Here is a 19,032-nt window from a genome sequence, read left to right as displayed (position 1 = left end):
GCCACTTTGACCCTTCTGGTGTACGGCTTCGCACCATCCCAATAATGTATCAAGACAATCATTATTCACATTGCCCTCCCACCAAAAAAAGAAAGCAGCTTCATGCATCATCAACTATGCCTTGTAAAACACATCACGCTTCAACAAGTGCGACGTCACTATCTACACAGGAGCTATGTCTATTCAAACAGAGAAAGTATCAAGATTTTAGCAATTTACTGTTCGTATCATTAGTGAGAGAGTTTCTGCAAACGCATTTACATGAGTAGGAAGTAGACTGCTTGAAACTTGTTCAGACAAATGAGTCCTATAAAAACTTTATCACATTTACTACTTAAATTACTAGTAATCTAGACAACAAAATTGCTATATAAGTCTATTGCATGAGCCGAGCACAATAAATTCTTTTTAAAAGTTGGTATGTGAAGGTAAAAGCACATAAGGAATTTCTAATAAATATAACTTTTTGGTATTTCCTTTTCTATATGTAATGTAACAAAACTCAACCAATGAGTATGTGCACTAACGTTACAAGATTTAAAGCAAAATGCTAGAAAACAAGAGTATTTTTAATTACTCAGGGAATAATATCAATGAAGAATTACAATCAGATTATGGGAAAATTTGTGAGTGAAAAAAAGAAGCTCACTAGAACATTCAAATACCAATCGCATCAAGAAGTTGGGAGTGTTGAGAAACAGAAACCAGTGAGTTGGCCACAATGGCACCACTAGCAGCAACTGCAGGGACTCCAATGCCAGGAAAGGTAGAATCTCCACAACAATAAAGCTGTGGGATAGGAGTTGAATGCCCAGGAAAGGAGTCTTTACCAGCTTGTATAGCTGGGCCATATGTTCCTCTATTCCTTCTAAGAAACCTTTGATGTGTCAATGGAGTCCCAACTAACTTCACCTCACACTTGTCACGGCTGAAGCCGGCACCAAGTGCACGCTCCACAGCTCTCCACATAACCTGACATATAATTGAATCATAAGAAATGCTTGAGAATAACTAAATCAGACAGTACATTTGCCAAAATTCTTGTTTGAATAACAATTCATCTTCCCGTTCAGCTTCCACATAATAAAGTGAGAGAAACATGTCATGTGCTAATGCTCAAGATCATCAGTCTCAGTGATTCCTTCAGTCAGTTCAACACAGTTTTAAGAACCTGCATATATAGTTTCCACTTGGGTTTTTTTTTTTTTTTTTTTTTTTTTTTTTCATGTATAAATCAGTACATCATAAGCAAGTTGAATTAATTGTTAGTCCAACATTTTAGTGAAATTAAGTTTTCAGGTTACAATGTCATCGTTAGTGGCAGCACAAAAATGTCCATTGACAAGAAATGTAAGTATTTTAAATACCTCCGATCGTTCTGCTTTGAGCGTTTTGTATTCCGAGCTTCTACGATCAAGTCCTTCCCACAGTCCATAGGGCTCAGTTCCTGGCGTATAAGCATGTAATACATGTTTCCCAGGGGGTGCTAGATCTGGACTAAGTACACTAGGTACAGATATCAAAACAACATTCTGATCAGCATCAACTCCTCTATCCCAATCATTTACAACTATATGATGAATTCCCAAGTCCTCACGTATGCCCTGGTCAATAAGACATACTGTGAACACAGTTGTTTTGATGTAACAACAATAATTTGAAGCTGTGGACGGTGCATCAAGTTCAAAGGTTACTGAATTGAGGAACTAGAATAGAATACGGTGGACTTAAAAAGCCACCTACAGATGCTTTACGTCAAATCAAATAATTGAATATTGCATGGAGCATTAGATGCTGCTACTATATATCTACTCATAATGGAAGCCAAATATTTATATCTATATCCAAACTTCACATAAAAACAACTACTGTTACTTCCCTTCCTCTTTTTATTATTATTATTATTTTTTTTTTTATTATTCATAAGGAGGTAAGAAAATTTACAGGATGTTGTTGTTGAAGTAAAGCAAAATGGATGGAGTGGAAGGCACTTCTGTTATAATTTCATCAAGCATGTTAAGAAATCAAAGAGAAAATGTTACACTTAGATGAGCATCCATTTAATAAAGATAAAGTTGAAAAACGAGAATGTTAAGAGAAAGAGGCAAGAAAAAGAAGATATTATAAGAAAAACAACCATATGAGCAAAATTATGGTAGCACTGATCCAATAAAAGATTGGAGAAAGTTGGCCAAAATAGTATACTCATGTGCGAAGAAGGAAGAATGACTGCACCAGGCAAAATGAAACAAAGTTCCAGTTTAAATGCTAAAGGAATGTGGAAGACCAGAAAGGACATCAATTGAGATAATTAGAAAATACTGATGACTCGCAAAGTAACTGAAATAGTGCCCTAGGATGAGTGCAAAGTCAGAAACGTGCTCATGCACTGGCATTGAATAGTTGAGACATGGTTTTGCTGGGTCAAATTTATGCACGAATAAAGTTTGGCATACATTTAGAATTTCCTCTAACGGGTTCAGAAACATTAATTAATGGAGTTAAAATCTTCCCCAGCCCCTAAAAGAACTCACCGTATAAATTCCCAAAGAAACCATTCTATAAATTTATGTAACTATTCACCTCTTTGTCAAATCCCAAGTGGAGATGCATGAATGATTCACATTGCTCGGTATTGTTAATCCTGTCCAGGTATGACTTTGGAACAACTTCCTTAGGTAACAGCTTTAAAGTGTCCCACATACTTGCATTGCTGACAACAGCCTTTTTAGCTCGTATAAACTGCAGCATTCATAAATTTTCTTCAACCAATGAAACAAACGTACATATAATTCCAGTTAAATAAACTTCAAACTCTCTCAAGTTACTCACTTGACCGCTTCTTAGCTTGACACCAGTGGCTCGATCATTTTCAACAACAATGTTTTCCACATGACTTCCAAGAGAGAGCCTTCCACCAAACTTCTTCATTCCTCGGACAAGAGCATCAACAACAGCCCCAGTTCCATGAAGAGGGTACTCAAGACAGCAACCCGGCTTGTACCATTCTGCAAACATGTAAACCTGAAGAGAAAAAAAATGGAGAGCAAAGAATCGTGTTATATGATATCACGTAACAGCGGATCACATTGAAAGAAGGAATGATGGAAGGTAGCGGCAATTTATACTTTCAACAGATAAACTTTCTTGCTTTAAATTCTTTTTAAAAAACAAGAGTGCATTGGTTTTGTACATAATTAAATTACTGTTAAGACATATCAGTGCTATGCTCCAACCTCTTAAGCTTGTTGTTTTGGCTGCTAATCATAAAATTAGAATCATGGAATAGGCAAAGCTATAATAAACTCATCAACCGCCTGTTCGTTATCATAAAGTATGCAAGATCTTACTCATGATATATTATATTTTTACATAAAAGCAAGCTTAACTAGGCTACTGCAGATTGTGATCCACATACTTTAACCTTTGTCATGTCTGTTTGAATATCACAGATTATGTAGCTTTGGCAACCAGGGCATCAATATAACGATTCTAGGATGTGTTGGTATGTTTACATTATTCTTTTGCTATTTGCATATGTTATTGGTCACATATCAAGCACATAATTTGAAACAAGCATCTCTAAAGCATATGCTAAGAATAATTTGAAAGAATGTCTCGAAGACTTAACACATAATAGTTACCATTTCTGCTGAGAGTATACCATTAGTTTTCACCCCAGCAAGCAAGAAAGACAATAGGTCTACCCAATTCCGTATAAAAGTGTCTTTCAGTTCCAATGAGTCAATGATTTCTGAGAATGGCCTGAGAAGCTTTGTGGCACCAAGAGCTCCCTGTGGTCCCATTTGGACAAACGATTTCAAGAGAGAAGGGGCATATCTAGCTGCAGCAGTGGAAAGAACTCCAAAATCGCCTCTAATAGATAGAGGAGGCAGAGCCATGGCAGCAGCAGACAATGGAAGAACTGCATCCTGAAGGTGAATTACATGTTTTTCATATGGGAGATTATTACATGAAAGTGAAGAATTGTAGAAACAAGAAAATGTACATATCTTGCAAAATCATAGATCCTAGTATGATATTTTGAAAAGATCAAACAAATTGGCCAATTTACAGATCACTTTTTTTTTTTTTTTGCTTGATGATAATTTTCAGAGATGTAAAGAAGATTTTTTTTTTTTTTTGGTTTGACCTTAACAGGAAAGATTATTTGTAAAAATATGGTTGAGATTCTCAAACACAAAGAGGATGAAAGAAGGTAACTTATTTGTCAATTCTTGGAAGTATAAAATCACAATTAAAAACAATTATCTTCCCAAATATAAACAAAAAAAATTCAGAGTACGCACAAGAAGTTTTTGCCATTCTCCACCAGCATTTGGACTTGCATACTTCTCAAGATCCTGAAGGAAAAAACAAAAAGCCCCACTGAGTAAAAGCCCAGAATAGTTTATCACTGCAGTATTGACACTATACTTACCCAAAAAGTAGGAATAACACTACAAAATATGTGAAAAAATCTCCTAACATACATGATTATTGATTAAGGATACCTATTAATAATTATTTGTTACAGGTGTAATTTAATTATCATGGTTACAAAAACACATTCATCATTGCCTAGGTTTGATATCAAAGAACTTAAAACAATGGGTGAAGAAGAATCTTCAACCATAATTTTATTCCTGACTGCCTAAAAATCAGAAGCATTGATTCTCAAGCATATAGCTTGACAGAAGACACATGCCTTATCGACACCCACCATAAGATAGCTCGATTAAAAACAACATCAAATGCTAAAAATTAATCAATTTGGACTTGCTGCATCTTAACTGTAAAAATGTTCTCTAGCATTTCTCTGAAAAAAAAAAAAAAAAAAAAAACTCAGTCACTAAATAAATCGGAGAAACTATATAATACATAATCACCTTATCATTCTAATCATTTATTATTATTTTTTCACCATGTTGTGTCTTGAGAGTATATCATAAAAGATACTCCGACCTTTGGTTTTTTAGTCATGCCAGATAGGAAATGCATAGCAGAGGAGAAGAAAGGTGCACAAGAAAAAAAAAGATAACTGAATAAAAGGAAAAGTGCCCAGCAATCTCCATACGTAGATCTACCGGGCACCTCCTATCTAAACAAACTAAACAGATAAGGGTGTTGGCGCCAGATGAGATCAAGTGCTTATAGAGGTCAGTGATCTTAAGAACAAAATTCAAGATTTTCCTCTAAAGCTGATAATATACTTATGATGGTATGCAGGTAATCTTGAGTTTGACTTTGGATATAATGTATAAAAAAAATAGACTTTCATCTCTAACAGCTAGGACTCGGAATTTTCTTTTATTTCTTAAACTAGCAGGGTAACTGTGGCTGAGCCACAAAGGAAAAAGAATCTTGGTCTAGCCTAGGTTTATGCGAAACTTCATTTTTGTTTCTTTTCTCTCTCCCCTTTAGATTAAATAGCTAATGCATGCATATTGTAGATATCCTCTGCTTAAAAAAGATTAACAGATGAAAGAAACAAGTTCACAATAATCAACCTCGTAATATCAAGTATTTAATAATAAATAACTACACACCACCTTGAAAAATTCTGTGGGGCCAATGCGCGACAAGAATTCACCTTCAGGTATGTAGACCATCCATGAATCATAATTGACACATGGCAGAGACTCACCCAATGCATCAAGAACCTGAAAATCATAAAGAGTGTGGTCATTGGACTCATGTTACATGGAATTATGAAACAGATCATGAGAAATTGACTTATAGTACCATCTAAGTTGAACTATTGGTAAGGGGAAATGATTCTGTTTCAATCATCACTTCCGAAAGTCACAGTAATAGCACTAGAGTTAAATGACAAATGGTTAAAAAGTCAAAGTCGATTATCCAAGCAAAATGTTTAGAGTAACATGGTTATATATATTTCAATGCAATCATCAAGAAGAGAGATTTTAAAACAGGAATTAGATTTCAAAGAGAAGATAGGACTATCTACTGCAGGAAAAAGAGTTAAGCTAATGGTATTTGTGAGAAACATTATACTGTACTCAAAGAGCAAGGCAGTAAATGCACAACTCTCCTTGATTAAATGATGATCTATAGCCCTAGCGCTCCTTTTCAGTGTAAATCAGTTATGATTAGTTTACGTAATGCATGTAATCCAACAATTGTTAACACTGTCAACATGGTACATAAACAAGCAAGGTTGATATAAGCTAGATAGAACAGGATGAATCAATCATGATATGGTGACTAGCAGAAATACATATATTACTGGTCTTACAACAGCCAGAGGTGGCTGTTGGATTTATTAAACTTCCAATCATTTACATGCCAATAATCCAGCCTTGTTAAATTTACATTATCAAAATTCAAACCAGTAAATAAAAAAATAATAAGAATAATAATAATAAAAAAAAACTAGCATTTATGAAGTGATAGTGGAAATAGGTTTAACAATCTTCTGTTCTTCATTTATGGTATCATTGAAAGTTAAAGTAAAACACAGAATAAGAAACACTGAAAAACCATGCTCAAAAGCAATTGTTTAGCACCAGAATGGGAAGGTGAAAAGCAAAGCAGTTACAATTGGCTGCTGTAGGAATATGACATATTCTGAAGCATTTCGTCAGTTACTATTGCTTGCCATGTACAAGTGGATAATTTTCCAGAATTACCTAGATTTGACATTTGAAAATTAAGCTCTTTTTCATCTTCTGCATGGGCAAATTCTAGCACTAAATTGCGTGTCTTAAAGAGTTTAATGAGACAATCCACAGGTTTAGATCACACTACATTAGAAGCACTATAAAAACGAAAAAAAAAAAAAAAAATTACTTGTGCAAGAGGATTCGCCTGAGGACCTCTTGACTGAAAACCAGAGAACAAAGACGGACCAGAGTCAAATTTGTAGCCTTTGATCTGGAACGAGTGAGCAGCCCCTCCAGGTAGGTCATGACTTTCCAATACAAGAACATCTTGCCCGTACCTCGCCAAAAGACCAGCGCAACACAATCCAGCAATACCACTCCCAATTACAACAACATCAGCCTCTTGCTTCCCTGCATTTTGCATCACAGTCACATAAAAAAATGTCAAATAAGGCATTAAGAAATGTGATGGCAGTTTAAACTATCACAATATGTTCCTAAAGAAAAGGAAGCTAGCTTAATGGTACCATACAATTTAAATTCCAAAGATGCTGTTTCCGACAGTAGATTAAAAGAAAAAATTGTATCAAAGGTTCAGTGATGTGAAACAGAAGACCAAAATGGAATGCACCACTAAATATTAGAATATTAATTTAAATGATAAGCTTTTGGTATCAGTGGTAATTTAACATGATATCATAGCAAAGATCCTGAGTTCAAATCATTTCTCTGTTATTCACCAAATTTTAGTTAAATATTTCACGTAAGTCTCATTTGTTGAGGGGGAATTTGAGCCCACACTTGAAGGACTGTTAGAATATTAATTTAAATAACTAAGTCACCCATTTATTATCGGCTTAAACTTTGGGATTAGTGGTGATTTAATATCTTAATCCTTAATACTCTTTGCTTAATAAGGACAACCCAAAAAAAAAAAACAACAAGAAAGAAAGTAGCAATAAAGCTCAGAATCACAAAATTTTCCAGTCCAGTGCGCCTAATTAACCAATTTGGTCTAGTTTGAGGTGAGTACTTCATACAGTGGATAAAGGGGTTGCATTGAAAGCAATATATAAGCAACTAATTCATACGAAAGCTTCAACCACCAGCAAATCGACCTTGAAAGAAAACCACATTCAGTATATGAACAATTAGAGAATACCTGGGAAGGTTTTCTTTTCTTGGACAGCAACAGAACCAGTGGAAGATGGCTCTTGACCGTTGGAGTTTCGCGCCAAAACGGGTTTTCTGACCGTTGAGGGCTTGAAACTGGGTGAAAGAGTCTGGTGATGGAACTGAACGAAACTTGGGAAAATGCGACCCAATGCCATGGAAAGTACATATACGTACAGAAAAATGTGAACTTTGAAGACCCCAACAACAAATTTGAGAAATAAATGGTTGTAAAGGTCTCTGGTGAAGATTGTCACCAGAGGCTCTTATGTTTATGTTATGTGTTTCCTCTGCCAACATGGAGTTGACATGTAGTTTCAAAACTAGCCACGTCGTACGTCGTACACCTTTTTATCCTTTTCTCTTCTTTACTTTGTTTTTGTTTTTGTTTTGTTTTGTTTTTTTTTTTAACAACCCGTTTGGATTTTGCCATTTAAAAAAATGTGCGATATTTAAAAATAGTAATTTTAATATGAACTAGTTGAAAAAATATTTTTTAAAATTACAATTTTACATTTTAAAATCGTGCAATGTAAATGCAATCTTTTTTTTCTTTTTTTAAATTGCAATTTTTTAATAATGCACTCCCAAACAATTTTTTTTTTTCTGCTATTTTGTTTAAAATTGCAATTTTAGTCAGCGAAATCGTAGTGTCAAATGCACCATTTCAAAATTAGGGTGGCAAAAATTCTTCTAAATCTCACATGCATTTTAAAAAGAGTAATGATATAGACGACATATTTATCCTATAATAATGATGTAGCAATTCCAAACAACCCTTGATTTTTTATTTTGTTTTTAATAAGAAATTATCCGAAGGTTTATTGGGACTACATCATCATTGTAGAATATAAATGTTCTCTATTAATAATGCATGTAACAATTAAAATGTATGTGAGAATCTCATGTTTTAAATGCAGAAATACCTTGGCTTTTGATTTTTGTTTTCCTAACCAAATAGAATAATTCTATTCATCACATCCCATCCCCAAAACCCATATGATGTGGTCTCACAACCAAAAAATTAATTTTCATGCAAGATACCACGCCACATAGACTTTAGTACGACGAGGATAATGAATAGAATTACTCTACTCCATATTGTGGCACTTGATGGTATCCATTAAGAATTTAGACAGAAGTGCAAATCAACTAATGAAAAATTAGTTGATTTTACTAATTGCAAATCAACTAATTTTGCATTTTGTTCTAAAATATGAGTTTATATAGAAGAACTTTAGTCCTTGAAGTTTGCACCAACTATCCATTATGAATTCGTCGGTTATACTTTAACCCCCTCAAATACTCAGGATTTTAACCACCTTTTTATTGATTTTACCATCAACAAAGGAAACACTAACATAATTTCCTGTCGATAATTATTGTTATAGGATATTTCAACGAACACATTCTATCACAACTTCCTTTTGGTATATAAAATCATGTCTTCTGACAAAAGAACAATATTGTTTGATAACACTTCCATTCTTCCTTGCATTCTCTTTTGGAAACAAAAACATTAAAAACAACCGAAAACACAAAACACTCCAAACTACTCTTCATCTTTATAATCTTTATATCTCATGGAACACTTTCAAACAAAAATAAAAAAGCACCCTCTAACAATAGGAACATGGTTGTCCACTTCATTTCCAATATCTGATTTTACTGTACAATACAATAAAAAAGCCAATTCAAACATTTGTGCAGAATATGCATGTTGAAACCTCCGCAAGTCATACTGTATTATTGCTGTATATGCTTGCAAACTGCTGCAAAATTAAGTGGCAGTCACAGCAATGGAAGAAAAGTCTCAAACACATTAAGATGCTTTCATGGATAGGGATAAGCGAGCGGGCGGTAAAGATCGCTCTGAGATTATATTTACATCTCCATAAAACCACAATACCGTGATATCTAGTCTAGTCAAAAGCAACAGTGAGGACTTCCATAGCTTCGATGACAAGCAGAGCCCCAAAGAGGAGCACCCAGATGAAAAACTGTGTAACAAAACAATTATAAGTTATAACAATGACATCTATTGCTTTCTTTTCTCCCCCTACTCCGAGCCGTCTTTGTCCGAGTAAAATCCGGATTTCTTCAGCCATCCAAGTATTACTTACATCGGTATCGGCATCGGCATCATTCAGATAACTGTACTTTGCTCTAGGGCCTTCCAAAAGGAACCATTGCTGATGCTGAGACCTTATTTACACCTGATCATCTGTCTAGTAAAAAGGGCACTCCCCAGCCACTAGCAAATGCAGGTTCCAAAATTGTATGACACCAAGCATTAAACTGCCAAATAATGAAACAGGATAAAAAAGGAAAAATAAAAAATCTTAATAAAAGTCTGCTAAAGACAGTCATGATAATTGGAAACTTCAGCAAGAAATTCTGCAGTTAGTCATGTTAAGGCACAAGAGATGCAACTTAAAGTGTATTTGCCGTGGACAATCTTCATCCAATTGGGATTTTCCCTCTTCATCGTTCCTCTCTAAGTACTAGTAAAATGAGTCTGCCTTATCATCAAAGTAAAAACAATAGAAACTCAACGAAAAACCTGTAGTAAGGGGTAAAAAAAAAGGGGCAAGGCATATCCAGATATAAAGGCAACTGGATTTTGTGTCAAACTTGAGACCATCTCAGCATACTTAAAAAGTGGATGCCAACTGCCAAGATACAAATCCCTACTCGCATTTATTTCAAACTACCAATACATTCATTTCCATATTATGGATTGCGAGTAGTCTCTATCAATCACCAATGTAACTGTCACCTTTCCTTGGAATAAAGCAAATATACTTTAAGAGTGCAAAAAACTTCCAAGATATTCAGAAGTCAAGGTTCTATATCAATCCATGAATGTGATGACGATTTAGATGCGTCCATTTTGGCCTATTGAACTAGAATTATAAATCTATATTTCTCAATCCATATATAAAAGAAAAGAAGACGTTCAAAAAAAATTTACCTTTCCAATAAATTACGAACCAGAACCAGACTTTTGAACCCAAACTTGCTTCTGCAGATTCATCAAGAAAAACCTTTAAATAATTAGTATTCATGAGTGAAAACATTGAAAATTGTGGGTAAAATTGGCATCCAAACATTGAAGTCAAACCACCTCATGGGAATTATAGCCAGCGCCTCTCCTCGAATGCTTCCCCTCACTTATAATTGATGAGCCATCAACATCCTTCACACCATGTGTTGGCCCACGGCGACCAAAATGTTTATGGGAACCTGCATGTAATGTAAACACGCCAGTTGTTGTATGCAAAAACACAAGAATCGTGTACACACCCACACACACACACGGATCTAAATTCAGAAGTGATATTGAAGAGCAGAGCTTCCAAACCAAAATCTACCATTATCTAAAGAAGAATGACTAGTACGTCCAGTTCCAAGGTTTTTAACTTCGCCACTCCTAGCATTTGCCATGTCAACTTTCATATCCCCATGACACCCTGCAAAATCATATACAGAAGAAATAGTAAATAAATTCCTCATCAAGTTCTTAAAAAACAATCTCATAAGCACTCTCAGGCGTTTGGAAGCATGGTAAAATGATGATTCCAAATTGTGAGTGCTATCACTGACAACCACAAGTCCTGTACATTACTAACCCCAAGAATTACATGTTGAAAATGATCGCACCTTCCGAAGAATCTCCAAGTGACTGTATAGGTTGAGAAGCAGAGGATGACAAAGACTCATCACTAGCATGGGATCCATCTGACCGTCGAAGAGATGTCCATATACCACGATCAGGCTTATCCTTATTTCTCAAACGTTTCTCCTGCTTCTCACTACAGAATCCGTGCACGTCATTAGCAACCACCTTATCATCTGGAGTTGGATTTGTATCCTTAAAAACCAATTGTCCATGTGGGGGTCGAGGAGGTCGCTTGTCCTTTTCTAAATTTGAAGTCTGGATTTGATGCTCGGACTGGGCCACAAAAGACTGATTTTGACGTGAATCCTTGTTTAAAAGTATTCTTTTGACGATCTTTCCACTACCTTGGCGCTGCTGGTTCTGCTTGAGAGTAGGTGAACCAATAATATTTCTGACCGATGATGTTATACCCTGCTGCTGTGACAAGGTGCCAGACACCTACACAAAGAGTAGCATAAAGCAATTTAACCTTGTGCAGCACTTCAACTAACAAGCCACATTGCTTCCTCGAAAAAAAATGGAGCCAACTCTATTCAATGAGACAAATCTTATTAGAAATTGCAAGGAAGCAAAGAGACCAACAATCAACATACAAAGGATGCCTTATGTTAAGGAAGCCTTTCCAGGTCTATATAGGTGTAAAGGATGCTCCTGTGGCGGCTCACTAGGAGCTTTCGAGTGGATTTAATTAGTGGAATGTAAGTTTCGCTAGAGCGGCTCATGACTGGGAAGTGGCTATCTTTGCCCCCAGCAGAATGTTGTATTCAGTTAGAGTGAGACGGTAAGGTGAAAACAAGCTTTAGTGGGTTCCCTCCAAAAGAGGTTTGTTCATTGTTACTCTGTTAGATCCTTCTACAGTGTCTTTGTTCGCAATGATGGTTTTCGAACCTTAGACCTAATGGAATGCCACGAAGACCAAGGCTCTTACCACTTGAGCTAACCCCTTAGGGTTAACAAAGAAAATAACTTAAAATGAGGAAAGTAAATGATTTGTTAATTTGTGACTGTCTGCTTTCTTTCACTATGCGCTACTTATGGACCTACATGATGAAATAATTATTGAAAAAAAAATTCTCTCCATGCACAGAAATAACGTAAAATAGATATGTAATTTGAAAAGCACCCTAAGTAATACATGTGACTGATAAGAACTGAAAAAACTTACATAAGAAATCTCCCTCTCTTTCCCTTTCAGGAGCAGGATTTTCTTTTTCCCAGATTCATTAGTTCCAGAAACTCCTGAAAGAACACATACGAGGTGAATGAACTAATAGAAGAAATATATAATATTACCTTACCCGCAGAAAAGAATAAAGATTCACAAAAACAGAAAGTGAGTTGATACAAAGAGGAACAATGAAAAAAGACCAAATTTATTGATTCCAATGAATACTCCAACACCATAGGACCCCCAATATGAAAATGTGAACATAAAAGATATATAGTATATTGAGAGAACACACGCACACAACTCAACGGTGTCAGCTATATAAATCCTTTTCACACTCGAGAAAACTATCCACCATGCCAAAAGAGGCCTACAATACGTAGCCTGGTTTTTTTACAAGTTACAATACGTAGACATGTTAACAAATAAAATGTCACCGGCAAACAGGGGCGGAACCACCTTTGCCCACCCCAAGCCATAAGGTGGTCCCCAAAAAAAAAAATTAAATATATATATTTTTTATAAAATGGACCTTTAAAATTTAATTTTTACACCCCCAAATTTTTTTTTTCTAAAATAATACCCCACCCCCCCGGGGTGGGCAAAAGCATTAACTCATACGAATCTAAAAAAGAGGTAGAGCTGTCAAATTTTGAAAAAGGTCAACCAATGAGAATCTAGCAGGGTATATATATCCAAGTAATAACTGAATCAAGTACGTGAAGACCTCTATAATATTTTCAATCACTAACAAAACACTTTATGCAGAGGCGCTAAGAAAACATCACCAGACACCTCGCACAACCAGTACCTATAGTCATGCTATGACAATCCAGCTCCTTTGTTACTGAACACAGAAAATCAATTTGCCAAACAGAACCAAACGCGTATGACTATTGAACAGCTACCAGGGAAAACATTTTTCCTTCTAGTGTGACTAAAAGCTCATCATACGAACTAAACCACTTCAAGAAAATATAAGCATCAGAAAAATAATAGGTCTGTGAAAAAGGAAGTGAGAAATAAAATGGATACTGCAAGGCAACAGAGATCCAAATTTTAAATGCAATCTACAGCAACTAATTAAGTAGTCCATGTCCACGCTGATGTCCTGTAGTCTAAGTGCACCCTGTTTAGGTCTAGAAATCATTAACAGACAGGAAGTTAAAATGTCAAATGATTAATGAACACTTGGTTATTCAGTTTTTCAGCCATACCATTTTCCTCTTCCAGTACTTCCGTCCCAGCTGCAGGAGCCAAAGTAACAGACTTGTCAGAAAGCTGCTCATCATCTCGCTTTGGAACCAGAATGTATGTTGACTTGTCTTTGACACTCACGTTCTTTGCACCGTCCCTTAAAACATACTGCCCATCATTCAGCAATAAGTATTAATAAACCCCAAACTTCCAAAATCTTGCCTAGAAATCAAGTATGGATGTCTAGATGGTCAAAAGCACAAATAAACATATAAATTATATACTATAGAATATATCTCAAACTTCCATACAAGCACAATGATGCAACCGCATATTAGATAACAACTCCAGTTGTAGAAAATCAACCTATTAGGTCCTATACTGAAACCACATATTGATACTCAAATACTTTAATCACCAATAAAGTCTATTAAAATCTTTTAATATTCTTCGACTCTCTAGTAAGCTCTAGCCCGCTAACTAGGTTCGCAATCCAAGAAATCTGTAATGCATTGTTCAAATTTTTTTACCATAAACCAAACATGCAAAACATCTAAAAAAAAGTGCATCTTTTGTAACATTTTAACTGGCTATATGCATGGATTACTATGTAACATAATAACCACAATTATCATACAAATTTTCTTTTGGTAAAACTGTAGTCAAATCAGCTTTGACCACAAATATCATTCAAACCCAAGGTGAGGAACATGTTTCTTCTTATAATGAGGCATTGACAAGGCATACCAGTACAATACATGTAACGTGGTATAGGTCTAAGCAGATTCTTAAACCTGTGAGCATTGAATCCATGTCACAGGATCAGCGTTATTCCGGATGCACTTCCACGTGTATAATGTGGACGATGTAGGGTGAGAGGAATAATCATACTGGTAATAGTATTGAGCTCAACTGGAACTCCACATCCAAAATTCATAATAGTGTGACTTGTTACAGAAAATACAGCACCACAGCATAAATTAGTCATTAATTTCATTTAAGAAGTATTTATAGAAAGATGTATACCATTGTGGAGGAACTCCTCCTCCTCTCAGAACCTCGTTTCGACAAGGTGGAACTAGGACTTCCAGTTGATGATCCAGCAGTTCTTCTGCCCGGTTTCCCATTAGACAAAGATCGCTGTAATCAGATAAGATAAATTAAAGATTGCAGTGATAATCGGCTCTTCAATACCATATAGAATGACCAACAGTAAATTCGAGAGAATATTTTATCCAGAAAGTACCATATAATCATGAAACTGAACTATTCAAGTGACCTTAACATAATCAACTTATATGCATGTGCAATCATGATAAAAGATTGAACAAAAGGCCTGTGTGCGTGCACACACACTGAGCATGACCAAAACACATGAAGTATCCTCAGCTAGATTTGAAACACGTAACCACAAAATCAAACATAACAACAAAAAGTATCCATTCATAAAAATAAAAAATAAAAAATAAAAAATAAAAACAAAAGAGTATCAATAACCAGAAATTGAACAGTTTAGATACTATAACCCAATTAAATACAGTAGAATGTGAAATAAAAATTATTTAGATTTTTTTAACTGCTTAGTACTTAAACTTATCTCTAGTGGATTAGAAAGATACCCGAGAACCACCCTTAGCAGCTCTTTTCTGACGTATAAAGTCCATTAATGGTGTAACTACGGGAGCATCTTTTGCAGCACCTGCAAAAGCATGATAGGAGAAAATCATTCAAAAACGCTTTTCCTAAAATCTCCCGAACACAATGAACAATTTGTCATTCTATTTGCATTATCGTGCATTCATTTTGCCTTTTCTTTCAGTATTATTTCAGAGTTCAGCATTGTCTACAATCTAAGATCTTTATAACTTACCCATTCGATCAGCTTCTCTTCTCTCCAATTGTATCTCTGCACTGGGAAGATTTTCGACAGGCTTCGCAAGATATTCAAGAAACTCCAGATACTCGGGATCTAGATGTTCATCAAGCAAATACTTGTATTTACGAAAAAGCAAATAATCGCATGCATAAGTCACAGGTTAATGATTGCACATATACGTCCACATTGCATTAAATATACTTGTTAGAGTTTTACTTTTTTTTTAAAAAAAAAAAGTACCTTTTAATATGCTTCCTTCACGGCTGTCTTTCTTAGACCACTGCTTTGGAACGCGTTGAGAAGGAGCATACTCAACAATAGTTTTAAACTGAGTGCCTGAAAAAGTAAGTTTAGTTAAAACTTCATGTCAATATTATATGTCCTACAAAAAGAAAGACAAGAGAAACCCGAATTAACTTTTTTTGAAAAAACCCAGCAACTCAATAATTTTCTGAGTTGTTACTAACTGAAGAGAAAGAGCTTCATTACCCAATATGAATAAAACCATGGTGTGAATAAAAAGATAGTCACAAAAATTCTGGCAACAAGATTGATGTGCCAAATCAATCGCTTCAAAAGTTATGCACAAAGATTACCCTTCTCATTAACAAACAAATGCCCATCGAAAAACTCAGCGAACTCAATAACATCCTCAGGTTTCTTGAAGTCAATATAGGCTCTAGAATAGGATTGATGCTTCAGGCTGCAAAACCATTTCAAGAAACAATAAATATATGATGATGTCCTTAGCAGATGACCTGCTTAGATCATAAAAACTAGACTACTGCGACCTGTATCCATACATCATTAGAGTTACCCCCCCCCCACCCCAAAAAAAAAGGGAAAAAAGAAGTGTTCCCCCCTCCTAAGAACAAGAATATCCATGCTGTAAAACACAATCAGGAAGCAAAAGAAATCAATTTTTTCAAAACGCCAACACCAATATACTGTGAAACCAGTGTTGCAAGCATGATTGGAAGATTGACCAAAATAAAAAATTAAAATTAAAATTAAAAAAATTAGTATAATTAGAAAACTAAAAAAAAAAAAAACTTCAGGATATATCAACTGAGATCCTGGAGAAAAGGCCAGGGTGTATCAGTTGATCTGTTGCAGGGAAGCCAGGGGCAACCCTTTCCTATCAATCACTCATCAGGAAGCAGTAGATAATGAATAATCTTATGAAATCTCATTGGTGAAAGTGTGGAAAGGCTGGAAAGAAAAAATGGGTTTCTTTTTTGTAGCCATATCTTTAGAAAAGAATTATGTAATTGATTGGGCCAACAGCCCCTTGTCCAGCAGGCAAATTCCGCACGGCTATGGTTTCTTTAGTCCCCGCTATGCCAGCAATATTTCCAGAAGGCACTAGAATCCATGCAATACATGATTGGAAAAATGCAATCTGAAAAGTGAAACACTTTCCTTTACTTTCTTTTAAAGTAAAACACTTCCCTTTATTAACACCAAATAGAGTCTATGAATCCTTTTTATAAGGTATAACAGTAGAAATAAAAACTTTAAACAGCATATAACGGTTTTTGTTTCTGAAACCAGTTTGTTGTGTCCAAATGACCAAAACAGCAAAGCCCAAATTCACATGAAGTAGCAAGCTGCATAACTGTTCCGTCTTCCGAAGTAACACAAATATAAGGTGTGCTAATTATGAGAAAAGGCCTATATTTAGATAATTATCTATAATCCAGTACACATGGGATCACCAAATAAGACGAACAAATAAATAAATATACCCTATGGTGGTTATGTATGTATTACACATGCAAATAGGCTTACAATTATTTGCCCTCAGTCAGTTCACCTATTCTATTTCACTCAATATCGCCTATCTTAACAGCTAATTTCATCATTTATGACTAAGTTTTTTTTTATTAAAAAAAAAAAAAAACCACGGATCATTCTACTTGCATATTTGCTACAACTTAAACCTCTCAACCATTACTTACACATGCGGTCATGCATGCTACATATTGAGCCTACTCCGTTGCAAAAACCAATTAGCTATGAATAATCTGAAGTTTATTCAAAGTAAAAAGTTTCAAAACCCAGAAACAAACATATTCATACTCCATAAACCTCAACTCAATGGTTACAACCAATGAAAAATTCAAGCCTCACCTACTTGTCCCTAAGCAAATAGACCCTAGCTTTTTTTGATAAGTAGCTTGCACACATCTATTACCAATTTGACAGATATTCAAGATATTGCCGTAGAATTAATCGAACACCCCAACAAAATAACCGCAAAATTAGATTCAAAAGTCCTAAAACCTTCACAGACCCAAGGATCATACAGCGGGCAACTAACAAAACTACAAAGCCTAACCCACTTGCTTCAGAGCCATTAACCTGGCATACATATATTTAAATACACACACTTTCACATTGCCAATTGAGCACGTAATCCAAAAATTGAAGCGTATCGGAGTAAACCCACTTCCAAATACACACCAAAAATAAGGGTTTTACACAAACGAAAATTGACCAAAAATGGCAAGCCCTAACCTTGATTTCCCAGGACGGAAAGCGACCCAGTGGTAGCGACCGGCGAAGGCGGCGTCGATCTGGTCCATGAGCGTGGCCTGCGAAATCGCCGGCGGCAAGTGCCGTAGCACCACCTTCGTCCGATCCGACGACGAGCCCTTCATTTCACAAAGACAAACAGAAAAACCCTAGAAAAAAAAAATTCAAGTTGAAAACTTTCCGAACTGTACGCTTCAAATTGCTTGCAAAGGGAGATAATCCCCGTTAGATTACATCTTCTCCGCCAGAATTCGAGGTCGATTCCTTGCCCTAGTTCCCAATTTCATTCCCAATCGCCATTAGAGAGAGAGAGAGAGAGAGGGGCAGAGCAATGAAAAGGGGTTTTAAGCGTGTGAAACTCTCTCTCTTACGGTATTGTAATTTATACGTTGGGAGTGTGTATTGAGTGAGAGTACGTGAGTTGTGTTGGTGAATGGGGAGAGAGAAAATACACTTCTCTTCTATTTTTTTTTTTTTCCTTTTTTTTTCTGAGCAATTTTTTTGGTAAGTTTTATTTTTTTTCTGAGCATTTGATTGAACACGAAAATGGTTAAATACAGCTGATTTTGGAAGGTGATAAATATGAATGAAACTCAATACATTTTGAGGAATTCAGCTCGAGTCTAGTTTTCGCTGAAATTAGACCCGTAAATGGAGATACGTGTCTTTTGCATTATGTTATGAATAAACCTAATTCTAACTAAAATTGAATTCAAACAAACCCTATTTTTGTAGTATAGAATAACTTCTATAAGTATAGATCTATTCTCTA

General features: G+C 35.5%; 2 protein-coding genes across 4 annotated transcripts; both read right to left on the bottom strand.

The window, feature by feature from the left end:
- Positions 1–446: 446 nt before the first annotated feature.
- On the bottom strand, positions 447–8,049 carry LOC132178828 (prolycopene isomerase, chloroplastic). Its single transcript, XM_059591387.1, has 9 exons — positions 7,789–8,049; positions 6,814–7,037; positions 5,553–5,663; positions 4,311–4,364; positions 3,645–3,932; positions 2,833–3,024; positions 2,584–2,742; positions 1,368–1,604; positions 447–972 (listed from the first exon to the last, which is right to left on the bottom strand). The coding sequence occupies exons 1-9, from the start codon at positions 7,955–7,957 to the stop codon at positions 658–660; spliced, it is 1,749 nt and encodes a 582-aa protein (XP_059447370.1). The 5' UTR covers positions 7,958–8,049; the 3' UTR covers positions 447–657.
- A 1,370-nt stretch (positions 8,050–9,419) lies between these two features.
- On the bottom strand, positions 9,420–18,629 carry LOC132177368 (regulator of nonsense transcripts UPF3-like). 3 transcript variants are annotated; one of them, XM_059589651.1, is made up of 14 exons: positions 18,495–18,629; positions 18,243–18,409; positions 16,319–16,425; positions 15,963–16,058; positions 15,717–15,815; positions 15,466–15,545; positions 14,873–14,986; positions 13,867–14,014; positions 12,647–12,720; positions 11,463–11,919; positions 11,174–11,272; positions 10,927–11,045; positions 10,774–10,824; positions 9,420–10,097 (listed from the first exon to the last, which is right to left on the bottom strand). In XM_059589651.1, the coding sequence occupies exons 2-13, from the start codon at positions 18,383–18,385 to the stop codon at positions 10,786–10,788; spliced, it is 1,575 nt and encodes a 524-aa protein (XP_059445634.1). In that variant the 5' UTR covers positions 18,386–18,409; positions 18,495–18,629; the 3' UTR covers positions 9,420–10,097; positions 10,774–10,785. The 3 variants fall into 3 exon arrangements, with proteins under 3 accessions (XP_059445634.1, XP_059445632.1, XP_059445635.1); XM_059589649.1 differs by having other exon boundaries at positions 18,243–18,629; XM_059589652.1 differs by lacking the exons at positions 16,319–16,425; positions 18,243–18,409; positions 18,495–18,629 and adding an exon at positions 16,212–16,298.
- Positions 18,630–19,032: the final 403 nt, after the last annotated feature.

The sequence above is a fragment of the Corylus avellana genome, chromosome ca4, assembly GCF_901000735.1.
Source record: "Corylus avellana chromosome ca4, CavTom2PMs-1.0".
Lineage (NCBI taxonomy): Eukaryota > Viridiplantae > Streptophyta > Magnoliopsida > Fagales > Betulaceae > Corylus > Corylus avellana.
The sequence above is the reverse complement of the archived record's forward strand: the minus strand, read 5'-3'. Positions and strand labels throughout refer to the sequence as shown.

What these genes read in the sequence shown, in the direction of transcription:
- LOC132177368 (XM_059589649.1), bottom strand. Translation starts at nt 18,385, where the DNA reads ATGAAGGGCTCGTCGTCGGATCGGACGAAGGTGGTGCTACGGCACTTG. An exon ending in ACTTGGAGATTCTTCGGAAG is followed by an intron (nt 11,273 to 11,462) that starts GTGCGATCATTT and finishes ATGATTTTGCAG; the next exon opens with GGTGTCATGGGGATATGAAA. An exon ending in CTGGCTATAATTCCCATGAG is followed by an intron (nt 10,825 to 10,926) that starts GTGGTTTGACTT and finishes ATGAATCTGCAG; the next exon opens with AAGCAAGTTTGGGTTCAAAA.
- LOC132178828 (XM_059591387.1), bottom strand. Translation starts at nt 7,957, where the DNA reads ATGGCATTGGGTCGCATTTTCCCAAGTTTCGTTCAGTTCCATCACCAG. An exon ending in AGAAAAGAAAACCTTCCCAG is followed by an intron (nt 7,038 to 7,788) that starts GTATTCTCTAAT and finishes TGCAAAATGCAG; the next exon opens with GGAAGCAAGAGGCTGATGTT. An exon ending in AGGCGAATCCTCTTGCACAA is followed by an intron (nt 5,664 to 6,813) that starts GTAATTTTTTTT and finishes TATGATTTTCAG; the next exon opens with GTTCTTGATGCATTGGGTGA.